This window comes from Corythoichthys intestinalis, chromosome 6, assembly GCF_030265065.1.
Source record: "Corythoichthys intestinalis isolate RoL2023-P3 chromosome 6, ASM3026506v1, whole genome shotgun sequence".
Lineage (NCBI taxonomy): Eukaryota > Metazoa > Chordata > Actinopteri > Syngnathiformes > Syngnathidae > Corythoichthys > Corythoichthys intestinalis.
In genome coordinates this window covers 42344237-42369548 of record NC_080400.1, presented here as the reverse complement: position 1 = coordinate 42369548, position 25312 = coordinate 42344237, and the positions used below count along the sequence as shown (strand labels likewise).

The window sequence follows — 25312 nt, the reverse complement described above, 5'->3', positions numbered from 1 at the left end:
TTAGGGACTTTTATTTGATGATGTAATGTGAACATTCATCAATAGTTTGGGAACTATTAATATGCTATTTAGACCACTGTCAATCAAATTTACAGTATAATCACCCATATTGAAAAGAAAACAACAGCAAATTTTAAATAATCAATTTGCGTCATCATGAATCTTTACTGTGACAGATAGTAATTCTTATTCAAGCACTCAAAGTTTGAACCAGTAAGTGGTAACAGGAGAAAGACAAAAAATGAACAACAGATTTGTTTTGTTGAAAGAAAAAAAAAAAAAAAAAAAAGCAAAAAATATATATGGCGGAAAACACAGACAAGACTGAAAAAGCAGTTTCTGCTCATGCACTCCTCTTTAAAATAAACTGCTGTATTTGAAGCCACTGCCATAGCAGATTCATGGCGCATTAAGCCCCCGAACTATTTTTAATTTGTCCGTTTTAACCTGAAAACCCCCTATACAGACGTCGCACAACCGCTATTGTTCCAACCCAGCCATAAAACCAATTATATTTATCATTCAAAATGTCTGTCGTTTTTAGCTTAGAATCATTAATTGATGTCTCATATTTCGTTTAAAAAAATAAACGACTAAAAAATTATTCACTCATATATTTTAAACTTTTAAACAAATTATGTCATAATGAAAAAAGGGCATCTGTAAAAAAGTCACGGATATCTACCTCATAACTATCGCTTAATTGTATTTTTTTGTTGTTGTTACTGTCGAAATTCCTCCGATGTCTGATAAATAATCGACCCAAACAAATAAAAATGAAAAAAAAAAACGTTTAAAATGGTAAATATACACTCACCGGCCACTTTATTAGGTACACCTGTCCAACAGCTCGTTAACACTTAATTTCTAATCAGTTTACAATCACATGGCGGCAACTCAGTGCATTTAGGCATGTAGACATGGTTTAAGACAATCTCCTGCAGTTCAAACCGAGCATCAGTATGTGGAAGAAAGGTGATTTGAGTGACTTTGAACGTGGCATGATTGTTGGTGCCAGAAGGGCTGGTCTGAGTATTTCAGAAACTGCTGAACTACTGGGATTTTCACGCACAACCATCTCTAGGGTTTACAATGAATGGTCCGAAAAAGAAAACATATCCAGTGAGCGGCAGTTCTGTAGGCGGAAATGCCTTGTTGATGCCAGAAGTCAGAGGAGAATGGCCAGACTGGTTTGAGCTGATAGAAAGGCAACAGTGACTCAAATAACCACCCAGCAGCAGAAGACCACGCCGGGTGCCACTCCTTTCAGCTAAAAACAGGAAACTGAGGCTACAATTTGCACAAGCTCATCGAAATTGGACAATAGAAGATTGGAAAAGCGTTGCCTTGTCTGATGAGTCTCGATTTCCGCTGCGACATTCAGATGGTAGGGTCATAATTTGGCGTCAACAACATGAAAGCATGGATCCATCCTGCCTTGTATCAACGGTTCAGGCTGGTGGTGGTGGTGTAATGGTGTGGGGAAAATTTACTTGGCACTCTTTGGGCCCCTTGGTACCAATTGAGCATTGTTGGAACGCCACAGCCTACCTGAGTATTGTTGCTGACCATGTCCATCCCTTTATGACCACAATGTACCCAACTTCTGATGGCTACTTTCAGCAGGATAATGCGCCATGTCATAAAGCTGGAATCATCTCAGACTGGTTTCTTGAACACGACAAGGAGTTCACTGTACTCAAATGGCCTCCACAGTCACCAGATCTCAATCCAATAGAGCATCTTTGGGATGTGGTGGAACGGGAGATTCGCATCATGGATGCGCAGCCGACAAATCTGCACCAACTCTGTGATGCCATCATGTCAATATGGACCAAACTCTCTGAGGAATGCTTTCAGCACCTTGTTGAATCTATGCCACGAAGAATTGAGGCAGTTCTTAAGGCAAAAGTGGGTCCAACCCGTTACTAGCATGGTGTACCTAATAAAGTGGCCGGTGAGTGTATGAAAAAGAAACTCGACCACTCCTTGATGTCTGCGATTTCTGCATTGCAACCCTTGTTAAAGTACCATGTTACACCCATAAAATCCCCCCCAAATCCAGCTGTGGCCATTCACAGCTGTGTCTTGACACTCAGTGATACACGCTACCTGGAGTTTTTGGGTCGAAACAAGGTAAGCACTCGATAATATCTCGTTAAAGTCATGGCGTCTGTAATTCTGCCCTCGCGTGCTCTCGCCTCCGGATGGGGTTTTGCTGTTTATTATTTTTTTAAATGCCTCCTGTTAAAAATTTTTATTCCCCCCAAAAATTGAGATTTTAAGTTTTCCAATGATGTATCACACATGCATATCGTACAATTTTGAAAGTTGGGTAAATTGGGGGTCTCAGAGCGGAACTTCAAGTCACCTGAGTGTTTTCCGCCATATACAATATGGGTAATCAAAGCTTAATACACAATGTTTAGTTTAGTCATTGTCTTTACAAGCCGAACAAAAACAACATTAGGGATGTCCCGATAGCATATTTTTGCATCCGAGTCATCTGATTTTGACAATCTGATACAGAATCCAGATCCGATAAAAGTCCCAAACATGTTACTGTCCCACCGTGCCTGCTTCATAATGTGAATTATTTTTAAACAAGAATAAAGTAGAAAAATGCTTGTCTTTATTAAATGCTTCATTGACCGAGTCCACTCAAATCAACTAACGTTTTGATGCACTCTCACTTACACAATGAGTTTAACAATGATAGTCACATTCGTGCCTTTAATTGTAGAGCTACTAAGCTTCTCTAGCAATATCAAAGTTACAAACCTGTCAATCATTGTTAACTTTAAGTACCAAACGCAAGCTGGACAGTTTGGCTGCACTGGCTACCGGGAGGGAGGGTGAGAAGCTCTGGTGCTGTACGAGCATGAAGCAGATTTTTTTTTTTTTTTAATTAAAACCCGATCCTTTTCAACCGATTCTGATCCTCTGAAAAATGGCGCGATCGGCCCAATTTCCAATCACGTGATCGGATTGGGACATCCCTAACAGATTAAACACGCAATTCCATACTTACACTCAGACATTGATACAGCATTGGACTCAGTGCAAGAACCCATGGTTTATGTTTAACCATCACTCACACAATAATGTTTTATATCTGTACTGCTTTAAGGTGCTTTACCTTCAAACATAAGCTTAATTATTTCATGTCCTGATATTCAAGTGTAGCAGTGGTGTAATTAAATATATTAGGTACAAGCTTAATAAGTATGAATGCTAAGATTATTGGATACCGAGGGGTTTAAGAGATTACCAAAAATAAGGTGAAATATATTGTTGAAGAGGGGGATTTAAGAAGAAAAAAAAAAAGAACATTTCTAGACTTTAAAGTTTAATGTGTGTGTGTGTGTGTGTGTGTGTGTTTGTGGGAGAGGGTTTATTTAGTGAGGCATTCACACACCCAACAAAATGCTATTCTTTGTTCAAAACTAAAAATATTTAAATTGATAGAATAGTTTAAAGATTAAATCACTCCCACACTCATAATTGGGTGGCTTACTCCATTGCTAAAGTATTGAAACATTGAGGCTGATTCATTACTTTATCCTGCACTCACAATTTTGGGGTGCGACAGCAAAAGATGATTTTTTTTTTTTTTTTTTTTTTTTAAATAAATTTAAATCTCAGTGGTGGGGTGTAATAAACAAATACAGTAGGTACTTCATTGCTGTGCCCAAACATTTTACTCCCTTCAAATATTCACTACTTATCCAGATTTTAGACACAGCTGTAGCCCTTCTCATCATTTCCTATTCTCCCTAGTTGCAGTTGGGTGTTTTCCTAGTTTTTTTTAGGGGTTTAGAACAGGAGATGTTATAACAGTTTGTCATTTGTGGGTCTGAAGCTGTTGAGACATTTGTTGTGATTGAAGGCTGTAAAAATACATGTGACTTGATTACACAGTTAAACAACTTCATGAGCATCCTCTATCAAGTCGAGGTGCTGCTTGGGGAGATGTGTACCACACTAAACCTGGACCATGACCAAGAAAATCATAGACAAGGGGGGGGGGGGGGGGGTGTTGGAAATTTGAAATGGAAACATTGGTGCTACTCCTTAACATACTGTGCAATAGCACATAAAGGAGGATTTCTTCACATCATGGCTACAAGTACAAACAATGGATGTTCTAATCATGAGATTTAAAATGAAGAGGCCTTTATTCTTTGGAAGGTCCCAATAAACAACAAACGTGTCTCACTTTGTGCCCGTTCTGTGGCTCTCAACCAATGGGTTTAGGGATATTCCTGTAGAGGGCAGCGTATCACAATGGCTACCCAAGAACAACGCTCGTGTGTTTTATACATTGACTGTAAAAGTCTTAAAGAAAACGAGATCTGACTTTTGTTCAGTATTATGGTCACGTCAACACAGTGATGTTGCACAACAGGCATTCGCAAAGTTTCCTCCAACTCTTTGATGCTTTGTCCTTGTTCCATCAAATGACCCAACGTGTGGCTCAAAAGTGTAGGAAACTATGGGAATAATGTACAAGATACAGTACGTGATGAAACATTTAGTGCAGATAAAATAATAAATTAACATTTGGTGTCATGCTGTTAAATGCTTTAACATTTCAGTTGTAACAATTGCATATTGATTGCTTTTCCCACAGAGTAAGATGTGATTTTTAGCTTATCAATCATTGTGGATCATTCTAAAATCATGAATTAGTATATAGATTGTAGTGGAATCTACTATACTATAGTTTTTGTAACTATTAAAAAAATGCTAATCTACATTTTGTCCTGTTTGTGTTGTTGTGTACACCCAGTATTTACAAATATTATGTTGTACTCTATAAAATCTAATTTCTAAAATAACTGTTGGTGTCTCACACGTAATTGGTTTTACACGATTATAGGAAACTATAGGAAATACTGCCTTGGATTTCGGACGATTCCCGTCGGACTTTCTGGAACTGATTACAGACCAAAACAGAGGTTCCACTGTACAGCATGTTTGATCTTTGAACAAGTCAACAAGATATATATAGATTTAAATTCAAGTAGTTTGGAGTACGATTAACATGAATTATGTCCGCCTGCGTTAGATAAAACCAATCTTAAAGAAAATTCATCTAGATGTTTTGGTCACAATCGTGAAATGCAGATGACAGCAGCAATGCCTGTTGATGGTTAAATGTAGCTTTGATAGTGCTAAAGTGATGATATTTGCTGATGCAGTCGTGTTGCATTCATGCAGCAAAGGTGCAGCAGTGCTATCCCATTGGAAGCTTGGAGCTGTCTGTACGTTTTCTCTTTCCAACTGTCCTCTGTATCCTGCACCTCAATTGGTGCCATAAAACTAAACAGAGTAAATAAAGACATCATTCTGTCCAGAGTAGCGTCCCAGCAGTCAAATGCGTTCCACTGTTTAGACATCAGAATGAAGGCGTTCTTGGTTTGACTCTTCATTTTATCGGTTAGCTTCTTAAGCTACGAGATATGTTATATAATTGTTTTTCAATGTCAGCTAATGAATCCAGTTAATTATTCAGTAAAGAAAATAATCAGCTAGGAGACAGCTGTTCACTTGGTCTTGGGCACAACAAGTATCTCATCGCCGTCTTGGATACTGTAGGAGTGAAGAGCTCGTGTGTTGTACTTGAGTTCTTCCGGGCCGAAAGCGCTGTTCTTGTCGATGTAATACAGCCTCATGCTATTGGTAGACAGCTGCACCACTGATGTCAGCTGCTTTTTCAGTTCAGCCACAGTCTGGTCCAAACGAATGTTTACCTGCAAAAAGACATGATTAAATTTAGGACATTAACCCTTTCATGCGCAAATTAAGATTTTTTTTCTTTGAATGTTTTTACTACATACAGTTGTGGTCAAAAGTTTACACTTGTGAAAAACAATGTCATGGCTCTCTTGAGTTTCCAGTTATTTCTACAACTCTGATTTTTCTCTGATAGAGTGATTGGAACAGATACTTCTTTGTCACAAAAAAACATTCATGAAGTTTGGTTCTTTTATGACTTTATTATGGTTGAACAGAAAAAAGTGATGAAATCTGCTGGGTCAAAAATATACATACAGCAGCGCTAATATTTGGTAACATGTCCCTTGGCCATTTTCACTTCAATTAGGCGCTTTTGGTAGCCATCCACAAGCTTCTGGCAAGCTTCTGGTTGAATCTTTGACCACTCCTCTTGACAGAATTGGTGCAGTTCAGTTAAATTTGATGGGTTTCTGACATGAACTTGTTTCTTCAGCATTGTCCACAAGTTCTCAATAGGGTTTAAGTCAGGACTTTGGGAAGGCCATTCAAAAACCTTAATTCTAGCCTGATTTAGCCATTCCATTACCACTTTTGAGGTGTGTTTGGGGTCATTGTCCTGTTGGAACACCCAACTGCGGCCAAGATCCAATCTTCGGGCTGATGACGTTAGGTTATCTTGAAGAATTTGAAAGTAATCCTCCTTCTTCATTATCCCATTTACTCTCTGTAAAGCACCAGTTCCATTGGTAGCAAAACAGCCCCACAGCATAATACTACCACCACCGTGCTTGACGGTAGGCATGGTGTACTTGGGGTTGAAGGCCTCCCCTTTTCTCCTCCAAACATATTGCTGGGCATTGTGGCCAAACAGCTCGATTTTTGTTTCGTCTGACCACAGACCTTTCCTCCAGAAGGTCTTATCTTTGTCCATGTGATCAGCAGCAAACTTCAGTATAGCCTTAAGGTGCCGCTTTTGGAGCAAGGGCTTCCTTCTTGCACGGCAGCCTCTCAGTCCATGGAGATGCAAAACACGCTTGACTGTGGGCACTGACACCTGTGTTCCAGCAGCTTCTAATTCTTGGCAGATCTGCTTTTTGGTGATTCTCGGTTGAATCTTCACCCTCCTGACCAATTTTCTCTCAGCAGCAGGTGATAGCTTGCGTTTTCTTCCTGATCGTGGCAGTGACAAAACAGTGCCATGCACTTTATACTTACAAACAATTGTTTGCACTGTTGCTCTTAGGACCTGCAGCTGCTTTGAAATGGCTCCAATTGACTTTCCTGACTTGTTAAGTCAATGATTGTTCAAGTCAATAATCACTCACAAGAAATTGCTAATTTGTGTTGCTGTATGTATATTTTTGACCCAGCAGATTTGATCATTTTTTCTGTTAACCCATAATAAAGTAAAAAAAAACAACAAAATTTAATGAATGTTTTTTGTGACAAAGAAGTATCTGTTCCAATCACTCTATCGGAGAAAAATCAGAGTTGTAGAAATAACTGGAAACTCAAGAGAGCCATGACATTATGTTCTTCACAAGTGTATGTAAACTTTTGACCACAACTATACATACTGGAGAGGGGCCTTAAACTCCAATTGTGGCCCGCAGGATACAATTTTGCCACCCTCATTTGCCATCCAATTGTGGAATTACAATTGCTCGCATGTATTTCGCGATATGCAATTAAAAAAAAAAAAAAAAAAAAACGCTACAAGGCGGAAAAGACAGACAAGGCTGAATAAGCAGTTTCTGCTCTTGCACCCCTCTTTAAAATAAACTGCTGTATTTTAAGCCATAAGAACTGTTGTGTTAGATACAACAATGTGTCTATACGCTGCCATAGCAGATTCATGGCGCAATAAGCCCCCAAACTATTTTTAATTGGTCCGTTTTACCCTGGAAACCACCGTTTACAGACGTCGCGCAACTGCTTTTGTTTAAACCCAACCATAAAAGGAAGGTAAGTAATCGTATTTATTATTTTTAGCTTACAATCATTAATTGATGTCTAAAAAATTATTCACACACATATTTTAACCTTTTAAACAAATTACGCACAATGAAAAACAATGGCGTCTGTACAAAAAGTCACGTATATCAACCTCAGAACTATCGCTTAATTGTATTTTTTTTCGTTACAGTCCCATTTTCCCCAATATTTTAGATAATCGATCCAAACAAAGAAAAATGGAAATTAAACATATGAAAGGGTTAATATATGAAAATGAAGATCTTGACCACTCCTTGATGTCTGCGATTTCTGCATCGCAACCCTTGTTATATTACCATGTTTCACCCTTAAAATTCAGCAAAAATCCGGCTGTGGCCATTCACAGCTGTGTCTTGACACTCGGTGATACATGCTACATGGAGTTTTTGGATCGAAAAGAGGTAGGTATGCGATAATACCTCATTAAAATCGTGGTGTCTTTAATTCTGCTCTCACGTGCTCTTGCCTCTAGTTAGGGTTTTGCGTCCATTTAAGAAAAAAAAATTTTTTTTAAATGCCCTCCAGTTCAAAATTTTTCTCCCCCCAGAAAATGGAGATTTTGAGCTTTCCAATGATGTATCACACATGCGCATAGGACAATTTTGAAAATTGGCCAAATTGGGGGTCTGAGAGCGGAACTTCAAGTGACCTGAGTTTTTTCGTTCATCTATCATTCCGCTTACTCTCACAAGGGTCGCGGAAACGTAGGTTTTAAATAAAATTAAAGAATCAATTTAGGAAGAGGAAAAAAAAAATCATTTGAATACTAATAAATAAATCTAGAAAAAAAGCCATACGTATGAACAAGAAATTCTAAATGAAATAAAATTACAAAATTTTCTAAACAAATTGTAATAAACTGAACCCCCCCCCCCCAACAAATTGCCCATTTGTACTTTGTTCTACAAATTCTACCTATTTTCTTTTGGTACCTCTCATAGCCTAGCTTTTTGGCTGCTGTTGACGGAGTTCTTACTGATCGGTATCCCGGTCGAAATGATATCCAAAGCGATACTGAGCATGTGCACGACAACCACACCCCTCCATTTTATAGTGTCTTTTGGCCACTAAAGTCTAAGTCATTACGTATATGCACAAAAGACTACAATAGAATATTGATGATATTGCGCAATAATAGTGTTAGGACGTTAACGTTGTCTGATAAGCAGTAAACGTGGGTCGCCTGGGTTTTAATATACAGGGTGTTCCAAAATGGTTGACCCCATTCTAAATGCCCATATCTCGGAAACTACTTGATGGATCTTAATGAAACTAAATTCACTTTATGTTGAAGGTCATAAGTTGTATTGGTTAAATTTACATAGAAAAGTACAAATATTTGTTGGTTCTATGACCGATTTTCATAAAATGTTCAATATAAGCACCGCCTGTGACTGCACACGTCGAGTCTGTATTTGAGCTCGTGCAAAACTCGCTGTAGCATGTATTCGGTAACAGTTTCCAGTGCAGCTGTAATGTAGTTTTGTTGTTTAGTTAGTGCCTTCTTTACAAAATTTGTGAAGAAGGCATGCTGCAGTGTCTTCGGTGACTGAGTCTGAGCATATTCTAACACGCAAAATGCCTTTTCTTTTGAAGTGAACGGCATTTCTTAACCTGAAAAGATAGAAAATGCCAAACGTTACACACAAAAACTTTCACCTACGTTTCTACACAAGTTATGAAAATTTAAGGTCATTTCAACGAAAATTGTCAAAATTCTTGGCCTACGAAATGGGGTCCAAAGTTTAGGAACACCCTGTGTGTATATATAAAAATATTTGTTCAAGATAGAAAATTGACATCATAGCGGGAATATCTAAATATTTTCATCTAATAATATCTAAATAGACGTGTCAAAAGGTAAAGTATATTTGTTCAACATTAAGCTGCTATCTACAGCGGGAATACTACTTCGAAAAGAGATACCCATTCCTCAGAAGAACAGCAATGGACATCCAATCCATTTTAACTGAAAAGAGCCAAGTCCCTCCTAATAGGTGTTTTCAATATCAATTTCCCTCTTTTACCAACTACTACAACAACACCTACTCTGTGACATTGGTTGGCAGTGAATGAGATAAGCGAATGATAACTTTTGAATCGTTGTCTACTGTACTGACCACTCTCCCTGAAAGGATCAAATTGGATGTATAGCTTTTAAGTGATGATATTTGGCTGTGATTTAATGAATATTTCACTGGCTGCCATTGACAGCGATAAATGTCCACTCCATTTCGACTGTAATCGATTCAATGAAATGGAATGGATGTCTAGTGCCATCAATTGCAGCCAATGAGTCAAAGTTGCTCTCCAGACTGTAATCAATCAATATGGTGCAACTAACACACCTGTTCCACTCTTTCTTCACAGTGAACTTCAACTTGAGCATGGCAGCGTGGTCGAAGATCGATTTCAGCCAGAGGTTCCAACTTTCCATACTTGTTTACCAAAAAATGGTATCTATGACAAAAAAAAAAAAAACAGCACAGACTTAACTCATTGGACAGCTATTGAAGTCCAATCAATTGTAACTCGGAAGACAGGTTGGTAGTGATTATCTGGCCAGTGCTGTTCGTTGGCACTGAAACAGAGGTGGGTAGCACTCATGACATTTAATCTCTTACATTTACTTGCGTAGCTTTCTAAGAAAAATGTGTTTGAGCAGAGGATAGGGTTAGATGGAAACTAGTGATTTACTGTGGCGACCCAAAAAGGGAAAAGCCGAAAGGAAAAGATTCTAAATATTAGATTTTATTTTTTTGCCAGTAATGCCAGCAGTAGCTCTACCAGTTTAACCAATGAGACAAATATTTTATCTGCTGTTGGGTTTATGTTTGTTTTAGATTAGTGCTCATTGTTCAGGTGAACACATCGTCAATGATATTGACTGATTGATTGTGATTGACTCAAATTATATTTATTTGAAAAAAATAATTTGGGTGCTTTATTTCAAGTCAAAACTGTTCTTGTCTTTGTTTTTTTCATTATAATAATGTTCATGTCATTATGAAAGTTCTGGTTCGGTCAAAGGCAAATCTATGCTGAATCAACCACTAGTATTTTTGACCTACAGGTGTTCAAAAACTCAAAATATATATAATCGGTTATTTTATCGGTATCGGCCTTGAGGAGCAGGAAGTTATTGATATCTGTTTCAAAAAATGGATATCGTGCACCCCTACTGGGAACGTTTGTTCATTCAAAACCAGAGCATTCACAGTCATTCGGTCCGATTTTCGGGGCATTTACAGGCCACTTGCTGTTCATTTTAGGGTATTTACAGGTCATTTCCTTTTGAGTGAGTCACTGCCTATTCATTTGGGTGATTCCCATGTCACTTCCTGTTCTGTAACGCAAAACAAACAGCATTTGACCCATAAAATACCCCAAAAATCAACAGGCTTTAACTGAAAAATCAACAGGTAAATGACCTTAAATGGCCCAAAATTACTCATTGCCTGGCATTGGCTGCCACTGATGGCCATAGACATATATTCCGTTTGAAGTGGGAGGGATGGCAGCCCACCCTCCCAGTTCAAATAGATTGGATGTCTACTAGTGATAAACTCATTCCAATTCACAGCTGAAGCTTGTTTTTCTGTTTATTAGTTTTTTGTAGAATACCCTAGAATGGTTTCCTGACCAACGTATCGATAATCGTTGTATCGCTATATCATCAGATCATTGTTATCGTGAGCTTTGTATCGCAAATCGTATCGTATCGTGAGTTACCAAGAGGTTCACACTCCTAATAGGAACTATTCACTATTCAAGTATTCAAACTAGGAACTATTTTTTCCACTAAAGGACACTCATGCTCTTTGGACGAACGATTCTTTAGTTCTGTAGATTTTTTTTTTCTCTCGCCGGAATTTAATGATTTTTTTTTTTTAGTAGGTTTAGTACAGTATAATAACAACAGTTCAGTAATATTTTTGGCTACTCTACCCACCTCTGCTGAAACGTGATTATTCACCTTTGCCATTTTAGTTCTCATGGATTGGACATCTACCGCTGTCAATGGTATATCATTTTGTCATACTGCTATGAGGTCTATGTAAAGAATGAAAGAAATATGTAAGTAAATAATCTTCAGTAAAAAACACAGAGAGGAAGGCAACTTATTTGCATTCAAAGTTTAGGAGAAATCTAAAGGGGCAAGCAATTTTCTTCATCAGCCAGAACATAACCCAAACACAGGAGTTAAACCTCACACGAATACTGAACTACTATATAGGCTTGTGTGATATTCTGACACTTCAAATAGAACTTGGAACGGAAGTGTATTTTTTCCTGATATTTTTCGTTGTATTCCACACTGTACTGTAAAACTGCTGAGTAAAACAGCTGCAAACTTGAGTTTATTATCATTACAAATGCATCTTGTACTGAGTGTAATTAGTTTAGGTGAAACTAATGAAAATGCTGGGGAATATAATATCTCTCATTTAGGCTTAGACAAGTTATGAAGATACAGTCCACTTGAGCCATGCTCGTAGCAGTGTTGTTTTCTTCAACAATGACAATAACGAAAATATTTCGTCGACAAACATTTTTTTCATGACGATGACGAGCTAAAAATGTGGCTTGGGAGACTTGAACATACAGTTGTGGTCAAAAATTTACATACACTTGTGAAGAACATAATGTCATGGCTCTCTTGAGTTTCCAGTTATTTCTACAACTCTGATTTTTCTCTGATAGAGTGATTGGAACAGATACTTCTTTGTCACAAAAAACATTCATGAAGTTTGGTTCTTTTATGACTTTATTATGGGTGAACAGAAAAAAGTGATGAAATCTGCTGGGTCAAAAATATACATACAGCAGCGCTAATATTTGGTAACATGTCCCTTGGCCATTTTCACTTCAATTAGGCGCTTTTGGTAGCCATCCACAAGCTTCCGGCAAGCTTCTGGTTGAATCTTTGACCACCCCTCTTGACAGAATTGGTGCAGTTCAGTTAAATTTGATGGGTTTCTGACATGAACTTGTTTCTTCAGCATTGTCCACAAGTTCTCAATAGGGTTTAAGTCAGGACTTTGGGAAGGCCATTCAAAAACCTTAATTCTAGCCTGATTTAGCCATTCCATTACCACTTTTGAGGTGTGTTTGGGGTCATTGTCCTGTTGGAATACCCAACTGCGGCCAAGACCCAATCTTTGGGCTGATGACATTAGGTTATCTTGAAGAATTTGAAGGTAGTCCTCCTTCTTCATTATCACATTTACTCTCTGTAAAGCACCAGTTCCATTGGCAGCAAAACAGCCCCCACAGCATAATACTACCACCACCGTGCTTGACGGTAGGCATGGTGTACTTTGGGTTAAAGGCCTCACCTTTTCTCCTCCAAACATATTGCTGGGCATTGTGGCCAAACAGCTCGATTTTTGTTTCGTCTGACCACAGAACTTTCCTCCAGAAGGTCTTATCTTTGTCCATGTGATCAGCAGCAAACTTCAGTCGAGGCTTAAGGTGCCGCTTTTGGAGCAAGGGCTTCCTTCTTGTACGACAGCCTCTCAGTCCATGGAGACGCAAAACACGCTTGACTGTGGACACTGACACCTGTGTTCCAGCAGCTTCTAATTCTTGGCAGATCTGCTTTTTGGTGATTCTCGGTTGAATCTTCACCCTCCTGACCAATTTTCTCTCAGCAGCAGGTGATAGCTTGCGTTTTCTTCCTGATCGTGGCAGTGACAAAACAAAACCATGCACTTTACACTTACAAACAGTTGTTTGCACTGTTGCTCTTGGGACCTGCAGCTGCTTTGAAATGGCTCCAAGTGACTTTCCTGACTTGTTCAAGTCAATGATTCGCTTTTTCAGATCCATGTATCTATATTTTTGACCCAGCAGATTTGATCGCTTTTTCTGTTAACCCATAATAAAGTCATAAAAGAACCAAACTTCATGAATGTTTTTTGTGACAAAGAAGTACTGGACTGTCTCAGGAAATTAGAATACACAATATTCTAATTTTTTGAGACAGTCCTGTGTATATATACAGGACTGTCTCAGGAAATTAGAATACACAATATTCTAATTTCCTGAGACAGTCAGGAAATTAGAATATGTATATATACACACAGGACTGTCTCAAAAAATTAGAATATTGTGTATTCTAATTTCCTGAGACAGTCCAGTATCTGTTCCAATCACTCTATCGGAGAAAAATCAGAGTTGTAGAAATAACTGGAAACTCAAGAGAGCCATAACATTATGTTCTTCACAAGTGTATGTAAACGTTTGACCACAACTGTATGATGAATGCCAGTTTTTAAATCTAACGAGACGACAATGAGATGAAAATGCGACATCGTTTATGTCATGTTCACAATGCGTGACGTTTTCATATTGTAGGTTGAGTACGTCAGCTTGCATCGTAGCAGTGTTTGAGTTGTGTCACTCATGTGAGATGTGCTGCGCCTCTCCCTCCCACTCCTCATCGGAGTTCAGGATGTATCTTAAGCTAGGCTTTGCTCCATCTTTCTTGTTTGGAAACCCGTTAGCATTTCTTATCTTGGCGAAAGAGAATATGCAATGCTACTTTAGCCTTCAAAAGTCCGTGCTGAGTGATTATCAGACGCTAAATGCAACTCCTAGCGACAGCATAGCATTCGCGTTGGCATTAGCTTGAGAATGGCAAGCGCCCTCTTAAAACACTGGCCAGTCTAAAGCAGAGCCACTTGACTTTTTTGGTCAGCAAGACTAGAGGACGTTACACACACGAACATTTTTTTTTTTTAATACAGCTAGTGGTTTATAAGTAGGTTTAATTGAAAATAATGTAGGCCTACTGCTTTTCCTGCCGAGTGTGTATTATCATAAAGTTGGCGCTGTCCTTGTAGACGCTACAATATGTGCTCAGTTGCTAATTAGAAATTGTTAGAAACCTTTATTTTTGGACTAAAACTTTTGACAGACGAGTAATTGTTGACTTATGCTAGACAGAATTTGTATGAGATTTCGTCAACTAAAACTAGACGAAAACATTTTTGAAATGACTAAAATATGACTGAGTATCTTTGTCCAAATGACTAAGACAAAAATTAAAATGGCTGCCAAAAACAAAACTGGCTCGTAGTTTGTGTTCTATGCTCAGCAGGTAAACATGCGTACCTGTGAGGCAGCTCCTCTTCAGGACAGTGCAAGTGGTAACGGATGAAGAATCTCTCTGCATCTTCTCTCTCACTTTCAGTTACAACACTGCCATTTAGGAGTGATATAGACGGAAGCCTAAAGACAATCAATCACATGTTTGTAAAAAGAAAGCACAACCACGTCTGTGTTGGCTGCATTTTTTTCTTAACAAGACTCACTGTGCAATAATCAGGCTGCGTCGCTCCACATTGGTGTACGTCTGTAGTAATGGGATGCCCTGTAATCGTACTTCCTCCAGCTTAGGAAAGAAGTTTAGCTTCTCAATGTCTTCCCATCGATTAAGACCTAGTCACATTTAAAGGAGACATATCATGGAGAATTGACTTTTTAATGGCTTGTAGGGATGCTAAGGCAAGGAAAATTTCCAGTAACTTTACAAAGGGTTTTCGGTAAATCTCCATGGGAAATGAGCTCAAAATATTTTGAGAAGTACTACACTGATATGTACACTGTACAACAGACCTCAGTATGTAATTGATAAAGTTGGTGTGTCAGGATCCTAAACATTGTTGTCCTACCAATTTTACAATAGTTCTAGGAAGGAAGAGAAATGAAAAAATTGACGCACCAAAGTAACTTTAATACTGTTTTGGTTCTTTCTATTCTCAGAGGATGTCTAAAAAAAGAATAAACACATACTTTCCTCAGATACAATTTGTGCAGTGCTTAAAAAGTGAGCTGGGGAAGGATCAGCTGTAAATAACACTGAGCTTCTGGATACTATGACAGGTTTGCTAATTTTATCAACCATTATGATGGTATACCGAACCAGTTTTAAAAGTGTCATTCCAGCCATTTTCAAATGTATGGTCAAGGTTATGGATGACTCAGAGTGAAAGCGGTGTAAATTGCCTAATAGTCATTAACATTGATATTTCATACACAATTTTTAGTCTTTTTACAATCAATTTCTCAATATAATTTGTTCTAAGTGTGAGGGGAATAAAACTACAGCAATATCACATCTTGCTGTGAGGCAACAATGCTAATCAGACTGGTATTGTGCCGCCTGCTGTTAAAGAAGATCGGAGAATTTGCATTACGCTGGGAAGACGCAGCAGGTCACATTTTAAGACTAGGTCTTATGTCTCAGTCTAGTCTTAGACTAAAGATGTTACATGAAAATCCAGAAATGGATACTTTTAAGAGTAACTAGGATTGAAGTAAAGTATTGTTTATTTCCATGGGTTTTCTCCGGGTAGTATGGCTTCCTTCCACATCCCCAAACCACTTAATAATAATCTTGTTTGAATAAGGTTTTGTAGTTTGAAAATTACAGTAATAATGGCACAGATAAAAGGTCTGCCCGCGCTAAGCGCGACTTACTGGAAATGCTGTCTTTTTAAAAAAAAAAAGTTTTTCCCCACTATTATACATCGGGGAAAAATATTTTTTAAATTTATTAAACTTTTTGAACGAGATTCTTTCCGCTGGGACACATATGATAAGGGTATCGTCTGTCCCTTTAACCCTTGAGAGTCGAAGGACGCGCCGGCGCGTCCTCAGCGCACGTCGTCTTTGAAGCCCCCTCACGTTTTAATTACGTCACCCACATGCCGTTGGTTGGTCTCGTTTTAAAGTGTGGAAGTTGCGGTTTACTCTCGTTATTATCGACCAACTAAAACGCGAGATATTGTCATTTAAGTTTTATAGTTTTATTGTCCTCTCAAAAAAACATTAAAACGCTGCATGGATCATTTGTTTATGTCTATATTTCCATCATTTCTAGTCCTTTTTCAAAACGGAAGCTCCATGAAAAAAACACAAATCAAACGAACCCTTTCGAAGTCACAGTGGAAGCACAAAATGCGTTTTTAAAAAAATATATATATATAACTGCCGTGCGAGGTTCTACCGAACGAGAGGGAGGAGTGTTCTGAAGCAGCGAGGTGGCGAGCGACGGCCGTTTGGATCGAGCAGCGACTTTGTGTGACTTTGACAATGAACGGAAAACTAAATTTAGCGCAAGCATTTGTGCTTTTTGATCAACTTGAGGAAGAGGATGGTCCAAATTCGTCATCGTCTTCTTCGGAAGAGTCCTCGAGTGAAGATAGTGACGGATTTGAACACGTGGGTGACGCCATCGACGAGCAGAGGTAAGCCAACTCACTCTTTTTTTTTTATGCTGAAGAAGTTGCTTTTGAAAGTTTCTTTTGATATTGCAAGACAAAGTTAATTGTGATGCAATATAAGTGTGTGTTCGTGTATATAATAATAAAATGTGCATATCAGATCAAAGTCGTACGTGCACTGTGGGTATCCCAGGCAGGAATGTATAATTTGTGGTGTTCTTCTTTCTATATGAAGATTAGGGATGTAGCACATATTCAGCTATGGTATTCTTTCTATTGTCATACATATAGATTTCCATTATTATTTATTGCTGTATATATTTTTATTTTATACTTTATAATTTTCATAAATACAGACTTTTTTTCATGTACATTTATAGTGACAATGAAAGTAAAGTGAAATGAAAATGGAAGGGTGGAAAGAGGACTGACACCCCATGGAAGTGTGAGCTGTGTGATGTAGCCCTGTGTCTAATTCCAGGACGAAACTGCTTTTCGGAGTGGCAAGCCTGACAAAAATTTAACTTGTTTATTGTAAATATTTTTGAAAATACTTTTTTTCCCAATGTTATATATATATATTTTTTTTCCCCACAATCAGTCTTCTCAATTTGTGTGTATAAATGTGTGTTCAAGAAGCTTGATTGTGTGTACATAGTTTTCATCAGGTGATGGGCCGCAATACCTAAACTCATAAAGAGATGGCCTCTAAACACTTTTTGTGTTAGATGGTATATATTTTTTCACTGTTCTTAACTGTTTGGTCTGCTGTATATAACCTGTTTTGACTAGAGCATGTATAAAGGCAAAAAACGCCTATGGCTATACCTGTTGTTTATGTTGAATTGTCAAATATAAGACTATTTATTCTAAATTTTTTTGGTTGAATGTTCATCCTAACATGTTGAATAAATATTACAAAGTTTCAAAACGGTTCGTTACGCATGTTTGGTTGTCAATTGGACATCAATATTAAAAATTTTGACAAAACGATTTTGGAATTTTTGGTCTTTTTGGGCCCAAAATGATGATTTATAATTGGTCAGTGAAGGAAACAACAGTTTGGACATGAAGTTCAAGGTGTCACAAAAAAAGGGACCAAACCAGGCCATCGTAAACAATTCTTTCTTTGAAATATAAAGGCAACTTCAAAGGCATGCAAAATCAGACAAAATAGGCCCAGACCTTAAAGGGTTAATGATCAAGACGACGAAAGCCCTCTGAAACTTAATGAAGACTCGATAACTTTATGACTCTCATTCCCTTTCCCACTGAAACTAGTGGGTCAACCGCGTTTTTTCCAAGCTGATGCAACCCACTAGCAATTGGCACCTTTCCCATTGACAAAAAAAGCAGTTTTCTTTTTTTTCACCCCTCGAACCCCCCACCCCTCATCAGTCGTGCGTAAGGTTTCGTGACGTCACCACGCTAAGATGTGCGTCGCAAGTGTGACTGAATTCATTCAGTTTAAGGAAGTAAACAATGCAGAGCAACATGGAAGCCTTCTTTCCATTTGTGTTCTGTTTTCATGCTTTTTACTGCCCTCAAAATGGTCGAAATGCAGCAAAGGATCAACACTCTGCTTGTGCTGAGGCAACGTAGGCGATGTCGTAGCCTCGAGCTTTTAATTTACCAGTGATATTATTATAAATTGCTGTGTCTCGCACAGTCCCAGACATCTGTCGCTGAATCTCTTCTTCTCCATGGATGGAAAGGAGCTGGCAGGTCTCATCATCTTTCCAATGCTGGGAAATGTTGTTCACTGTAGTGCGCTACTGGCTCCTTCTTCTACTAGCTTTGTTGTGAGCATAGACGTGACTACAGTTGTTGGGCGTGTTAAATGGGAGGCGACTGGCACGTTATGACGCATCACATAAGAGCCTACGTCACCACGTAGATTAGGATGTGGACTGTTGACCCGGGGTTTTGCTTTCACACTGCATGACAATCAGAGCAGAGGTGATTTTAACGCGGCTTGCTTGGCGGGTTGATTGACACGGGTCGAGGCGGGTCGCTGCACCTTTCCCACTGCCACCAAAAGCCGATTGTTAGTGGGTTGACATGGCTTTTTTGGCCAGTGGGAAAGGGGAATCAGTCTTCAGTCTGAGACTGTAACCCAGCATTGCTAAATGATTTCATTCAGCAACCACTATGATTTGAGCACAAAAACAGCCACTTACCAGAGTTGTGGAGGTTGATGCTGCGAAGGTTGGGGAAAAGGCATTGCAGGATATCCTTGCTGTCCTGTATGGACGCCAAGTTGTTGTTGGCCATGACCAGAGTGTCTAGGCCAGGGAACATGGATCCAAACTTGCGGACTTCGGCCCAGTCGTGTAAGCTGTTGTCTGTGATGTGAAGCAGGCGGAGGTTGGGACAAGCCTCACTGGAAGCTCGCACGCAACTGTACTCATTAAGGCACAGGAACAACTCTTCAAGCCTGCAGGATGACTTTGATTACTTCACTGACAGACTTCACCCTCAGCGACAGTGATAACATTACACGCATCCGTCATTTGAATATTGTACGAGCAGAAGTGCATTTCCTTACTCTGGTATCTCACGGGTGAGCACCATCACAGTGTCCCAGGACACTTGGGTGTTGTTAAGGACGAGTCGTCGGACCCGAGAAAAGGCTTCAGCACATTGTGGCTCAAGAGGCATCCCTGTTAGCGGGTTGGAGCTCAAGTTAAGGAACTCCAAATTCGGGAGATTTGACACGATTTGACCAATCTGAAATGAGAAAGGTGATTTGAGAATTTTTGTTTGTATTGACTGGATTGGATTGTGCACGATTAAAAAGAGGAACCTGAAAAATAATCCTTAAAATCACATGGGAACCACACGTCATTATTACAAAAACAACGAAAAACCTGCAACCTTTCTTTTCATTTCTGGAAATACTGAAAGTGAATAAATCAACAAACCCAGAGACAGCACCTCATGCCAGTCCTGCAGCTTGTTATGGGACAAGTCCAGCTCCATGACATGGGCACAGAAGGCAGCAATTTCACTCGGGTCTCCCGCCCTGCTGATTCCACATCCATTCAACACCAGTACACTGGGCAAGTTTAGACGGTCTGAAATGAAAGATGGAAGCGGAGAATTACTTTGTCTGTTCACATTCATTTGATAAGCTTAAACACTGAAGTAAAAAAACCATTTAAAAAACAGGAATTTGAGAGATGAATACTTCATAGCATTGTATGTTGTCCTGTAGGAGTGGGAACCTCTTGGTACCTCACGATACGAAACGATTTGCGATACAAAGCTCACGATAACGATGATCTGACAATATAGCGATACATTTTTCGATACATTGGTCAGGAAATCATTCTAGGATATTCTACAAAAAACTAATAAACAGAAAAACGAGCTTCTGCTGTAAATTGGAATGAGTATCACTAGTAGACGTCCAATCCATTTGAACTGGGAGGGTGGCAGCAAATGAACATTCGTTCATTCGCTGCCATCCCTCCCACTTCAAACGAACTGAACGTCTATGGCCGTCAGTGGCAGCCAATGCCAGGCAATGAGTTAGTTTTACCTGTTGATTTTCAGTTACTTCCTGTTGATTTTGGGGTATTTTATGGGTCACTTGCTGTGTATTTTGCGTTACAGAAGAGAAAGTTACCTGGGAATCACCCAAATGAATAGACAGTGACTCAAACTCAGTAGGAAATGACCTGTAAATGCCCTAAAATGAAAAGCAAGTGACCTGTAAATGCCACGAAAATCAGACCGAATGACTGTGAACGCTCTGGTTTTGAATGAACGAACGTTCCCAGTCCCAGTTTTTAAAAAATTTTTTAAATGACACCTTTTTAAAACGATATCTCGATTCTTGACAGGAGCATATCGATAACCTTTTGGGATGTATCACGATATATCACCATTTCGATGTTTTGTCACACCCCTATTGTCCAGCTCACCTTTCATGGGGGAACCTTGGGGACATGCAGTGGGGACCACCACAACCCCCATGCCAAGGCCTCGGCGGCACGGAAAGTTCTCTGGACTGTACTTTTCATTGATCACCTCCACAAAAGTGCGGCCGTCCTCACACACCGACATCTCCATTGCTCAGTCTTCGGAACAGCCTGTTTTGACAAGAATTATAGCAATAGCTCGAAAGATATTCACTGATTGCAATACCTTATTGAAATCTAATTTGTTCTACTTATATGTTCCTACTGTGCCTTACTCCAGTATCCTCTCATAGTCCACAAGCATGACTCGGTATGAACTCAAAATGGTGGTAGGTGTTGATGTGAGCATTAAAGTGCTCGGTGTCAGCTGTATTGGTCTTGTGATTAACGAGTGACCAGTGAACATTGCACATGACCTCTCACCTTAAAATCATCTAGCATGGGACTTTGCAACCCTGCGCCTCCCTGAACTAGATAAGTTTGTATAATGGATGGGTCGATGGCTTATTATACAGAAAAGCAAGGACAAGCATCAAGTGCAACTGGCTGACAAAACTTGAGTTGTAAACAACTGTAATCACGTCTGGCCTGTGTAGACCAATCATTATTAAACTGCACAGTTCTCTAAATTAGTCAGAAAATAAGATAGCATCACATTTAGATAGATTTGAACTGTATGAACAAAATGGCTGATAAAACGGATGAGATAATCTCTTTTAAAATGCATCACACTTTTTATACCGTTTACAGGACTGTAATTGTGATATTTGAAATGATGATTGTGGGGTCCTATACAGAAAAGGAAAGACTGGATGAAGATCTGCTCTATAAAGACATCCATTATGCAGTAGTAGTAGCCCATCAGATAAAGAAGTGGAAGGATCCTGTTACAATATCTGATTTAATAAAATGGTCTGCTGGTAAATTGTTGTAATGTCTGAAAGCAAATTGCTTAGTCTCTGCAGATTTAAAATTGTTACAGGAAAAATCAGGTCCTAGTTTGACAGAATAAGTACACAGTAATAACATAAATAACGCAGCTGATTGCCACTGAATTGGACAATTGTGAAGCAATTACAGTAGGTGATGTACACCTGACGAACCACCCACACATACTGAATCGCTACAATCCCTGGTCCACGCCAGTTGCATTTTTATAGTACATCTGGAGTTACATGTAAATATAGTTCTGTATTATTGCAAAATACAGAGTGGACCCGCATATTTGTGTTCCAGCATTAATGGATTCACCTACCCATGATTTATTTACTTTATATATATATAGTGTGTGCATATACTATATTGCAGGGTTCACTAAATCCGGACCTCTGTGCCACTTTTTCTGTCATGTTTTACACGTGTCTCTCCCCTAACCCACCTGAATCAAATGATTATGTCATCAGCAACCTCTCCAGAAGGCTGATAATGATCCTGATTATTTTGATTCAGGTGTGTTGGAGGAGGGAGACATGGAAAACACGACAGGAAAAGTAGCACCGAGGTCCGGATTTAGTAAACCCTGCTCTCTTGTGTTCAGAGTCAGTTATTGGCAGATGTTCACTATTTGCAGTAAATTCTGGTTTACTGTATAGTTTGCTGCCGATTGGATCCTATCTTACATACAGAAACAATTTGTCTTCTAAAAGCTTATGTGACTGGCAGTTATTTATGTAACTTTGGGATGTCACGCACCTGAAATTCAAATCTCGGACGGCAGCAAAACAAGTGGCTGCGGCTGCACCGGCTGAATTGTGAAAAATCAACTCCTCGTTTTTTTCCACAAACAAGAGGACTCCACTTACCAAGATTGAACACACGTAGATAACCATGACCTGGATGAAGAATCAACACAAACATGTTTACATATTTAAAAGTCCCTTTCAAACGGCCGCTTATTAAAATATTAACCTGAAAACTGCTTATATACAAAAACGTATTACAAAAAATACAGCCGCAAAATGTCTCTTTTCTGAAAAGTGCAACATCAATGGTCTTTAAAGGAACCAAAAGATGAAAAAAAGGAAAAAGCAACATCTCAGACACATGCCTGTCAAAAAAATTGTAAAGAGAGAATAATGTTGCAGATCATTAGTCATGCTGGAAAGGCTCTTACCTGAAGAAACCTTTCCTTCTATTTAACACAGTCTCGTTATGCCACTGTCAAAGAAATCAAATATGGAACGACCAGCCATCATTTTGTCTACAGTTAAAAGAAATTTTGCCAATTCAAACAACAATCATTGCAGTGCAACTGTGCCGCTTTATCATTTTGGCTCCTTATCTGGACAGTTTTAGATTACATAACATTGGTTAATGAAAAAATAAGTTAATATTAAATAATGAATTTAGAAAAAATGGCTTATTAAAAAGAAATACTTCTAAATTGAGCCATTCCATCATCTATTTGAAGGGGGTTTCTCCTGGGCTTTATTAGTCAGCCCAATTAAAATGTCACTTTTTGACATCCCTTCACATAACTATGATGACAATCTGTATACCTGTATATATAATTAATCGCCAACCACTGATTTGGATTAAAAACAAATGAAGCCACAAAATCGGCACACTTTGAACGATATTATGATTTCACAAAATCTTTCGGCACACTTTGAACGATATTATTTCACAAAATCTTTTTCTTCAAAATATTTTTGGCATGGAGAATGGATCAACTACCTTTGTGGGAAGACGTTGCAAAAGGGAGCAAATCAAAAATAAAATTCAGCGAGGTCAACAAAAATCCCGTTCTGTTTAGGCCGAATGTTTAAAAAATGTAGTTCACAAATATTTATATTGACCCATTTTACTGGGAATTCAATCAATGTAGTACAGAGCAAAATTGGCATGTTGAATTACAGCCCGCTTTTGTAGAAACAGATACAATACATGCGGTTTTATTGTGGAATTTAAAAATATATCGACCCCGTAAGTAGCGCGCTATGTTGTCTGAAATCGAACTCGTATGGACAACAAACTATCAATAATAAATAGCCAAGAACCGCATTCCAAGTACGTCTTCATTGGTTAGACATGACATTGCCATTTTACATACCTTTAACAAGCACTTTCTACGTCCCTCGATGAAAACATGCCAGCTGTCTTTTGCTCTTCCCTGTATCCCGGAAGTGACGTCATTTGTTTTTAGTCGAAAATCTTTTTCCGGATAAGGAATAACTCATGATGAAGACCCATAAATTTTCAATCAGTAAATGCGTTAGTCGCCGATAATTGTCCTCTTTTGTAGCCAAGGAAGCACAATAAAAAAATAATAAACTCCTGAACGTTGTGCTTTATTTCCACCCGATTTAGCCGTGGATAGATAAGGAGTTAATGGAATCATCAATAAATGTGTACAAGTGCATCGTTACACAGTAAATCAAGATGTAAACTGCCAAAATGTCAATGCAGATATTTGTGTTCACTCTCCATTTTGTTGCTCCGACTACCCATTTTTAGATATTATTTTCCTCACACAACTCAATGCATCCTGGAAAGGGAAGGCTACTCCGTGATTGGGGGTAAAAAAAAAAAAAAAAAAAAAAACTTTCATACGCAAGTGTGGAGAAAAAAATGTCAAGTTGGTGTAACAGCGCTAGATTAATTTAGAACAGTTTATATTTCATAACATACTCGAGTGCAGACTAAATTTTCTAGTTTTAAAAAATATTTGACGCGGGATCATGGTGACCTCTTGTGGACATATTGGGAATTTGCTTTCTGAAACCGCAATTATGGCATACTGTAACTCAAAATGGCTATTGGACTTCATAAGTGCAATAGTGCATTACATTTTTATTAGGTCAAGCAGTCCAAGAGTAAACTGGACACCATCCTATGGGAATAAAATGCAGACCTACCATCTTTAACGCCAAAAACGTAACAGTAGCAATTCTTTAGTCTAGGTCAGGGGTCAGCAACCCTGGTCCTCGAGTGCCACTACCCAGCTTGTTTTCCATGTCTCCCTCCTTTAACACACCTGAATCAAAGAATCATGATCGTTATCAGGCTCCTGCAGAGTTTGCTGATGAGCTGATCATTTGATTCAGGAGTGTCAAGGGAGGGAGACATGGAAAACGAGCTGGATAGTGGCACTCGAGGGTCATCAATTGTAATTTGCACCCGCTTCACATCAACCACCCAAATTTGAATGGGTAGCAATTGGGTACAAATAGACTCATCCAGTAAGTAAAAATCTTCAAATCCCCCCCCCCAAGTAAACATTCTCTTCCAAGCAAACTTCCTAGCTGTCTGACTTTTAGTTTAACCTAATTTTTTCAAAGGACATTGAGCTGCCCAAGTTCTAAAAACTGCCACTCTGTGCTACTCCATTAAGCATTTAGAGGGTGACTAATTTGCCAATTATTATTATTTTTTAAAATTAATTATACATCTCCTATAAATAAAATGTTAACAATA

At 38.7% G+C, this 25312-nt stretch overlaps 1 protein-coding gene across 2 annotated transcripts; it reads right to left on the bottom strand.

Moving 5' to 3' along the window:
- Positions 1-24053, bottom strand: LOC130917971 (tubulin-specific chaperone cofactor E-like protein). 2 transcript variants are annotated; one of them, XM_057839771.1, is made up of 10 exons: positions 23949-24053; positions 22589-22728; positions 20900-21067; positions 19908-20047; positions 19519-19700; positions 19151-19407; positions 15057-15183; positions 14857-14973; positions 10086-10197; positions 1-5756 (listed from the first exon to the last, which is right to left on the bottom strand). In XM_057839771.1, exons 3-10 carry the CDS (start codon positions 21045-21047, stop codon positions 5550-5552), a joined length of 1290 nt encoding a protein of 429 aa, XP_057695754.1. In that variant the 5' UTR covers positions 21048-21067; positions 22589-22728; positions 23949-24053; the 3' UTR covers positions 1-5549. The 2 variants fall into 2 exon arrangements, with proteins under 2 accessions (XP_057695754.1, XP_057695755.1); XM_057839772.1 differs by lacking the exons at positions 20900-21067; positions 22589-22728; positions 23949-24053 and having other exon boundaries at positions 19895-20042.
- Between the last annotated feature and the right edge of the window lie 1259 nt (positions 24054-25312).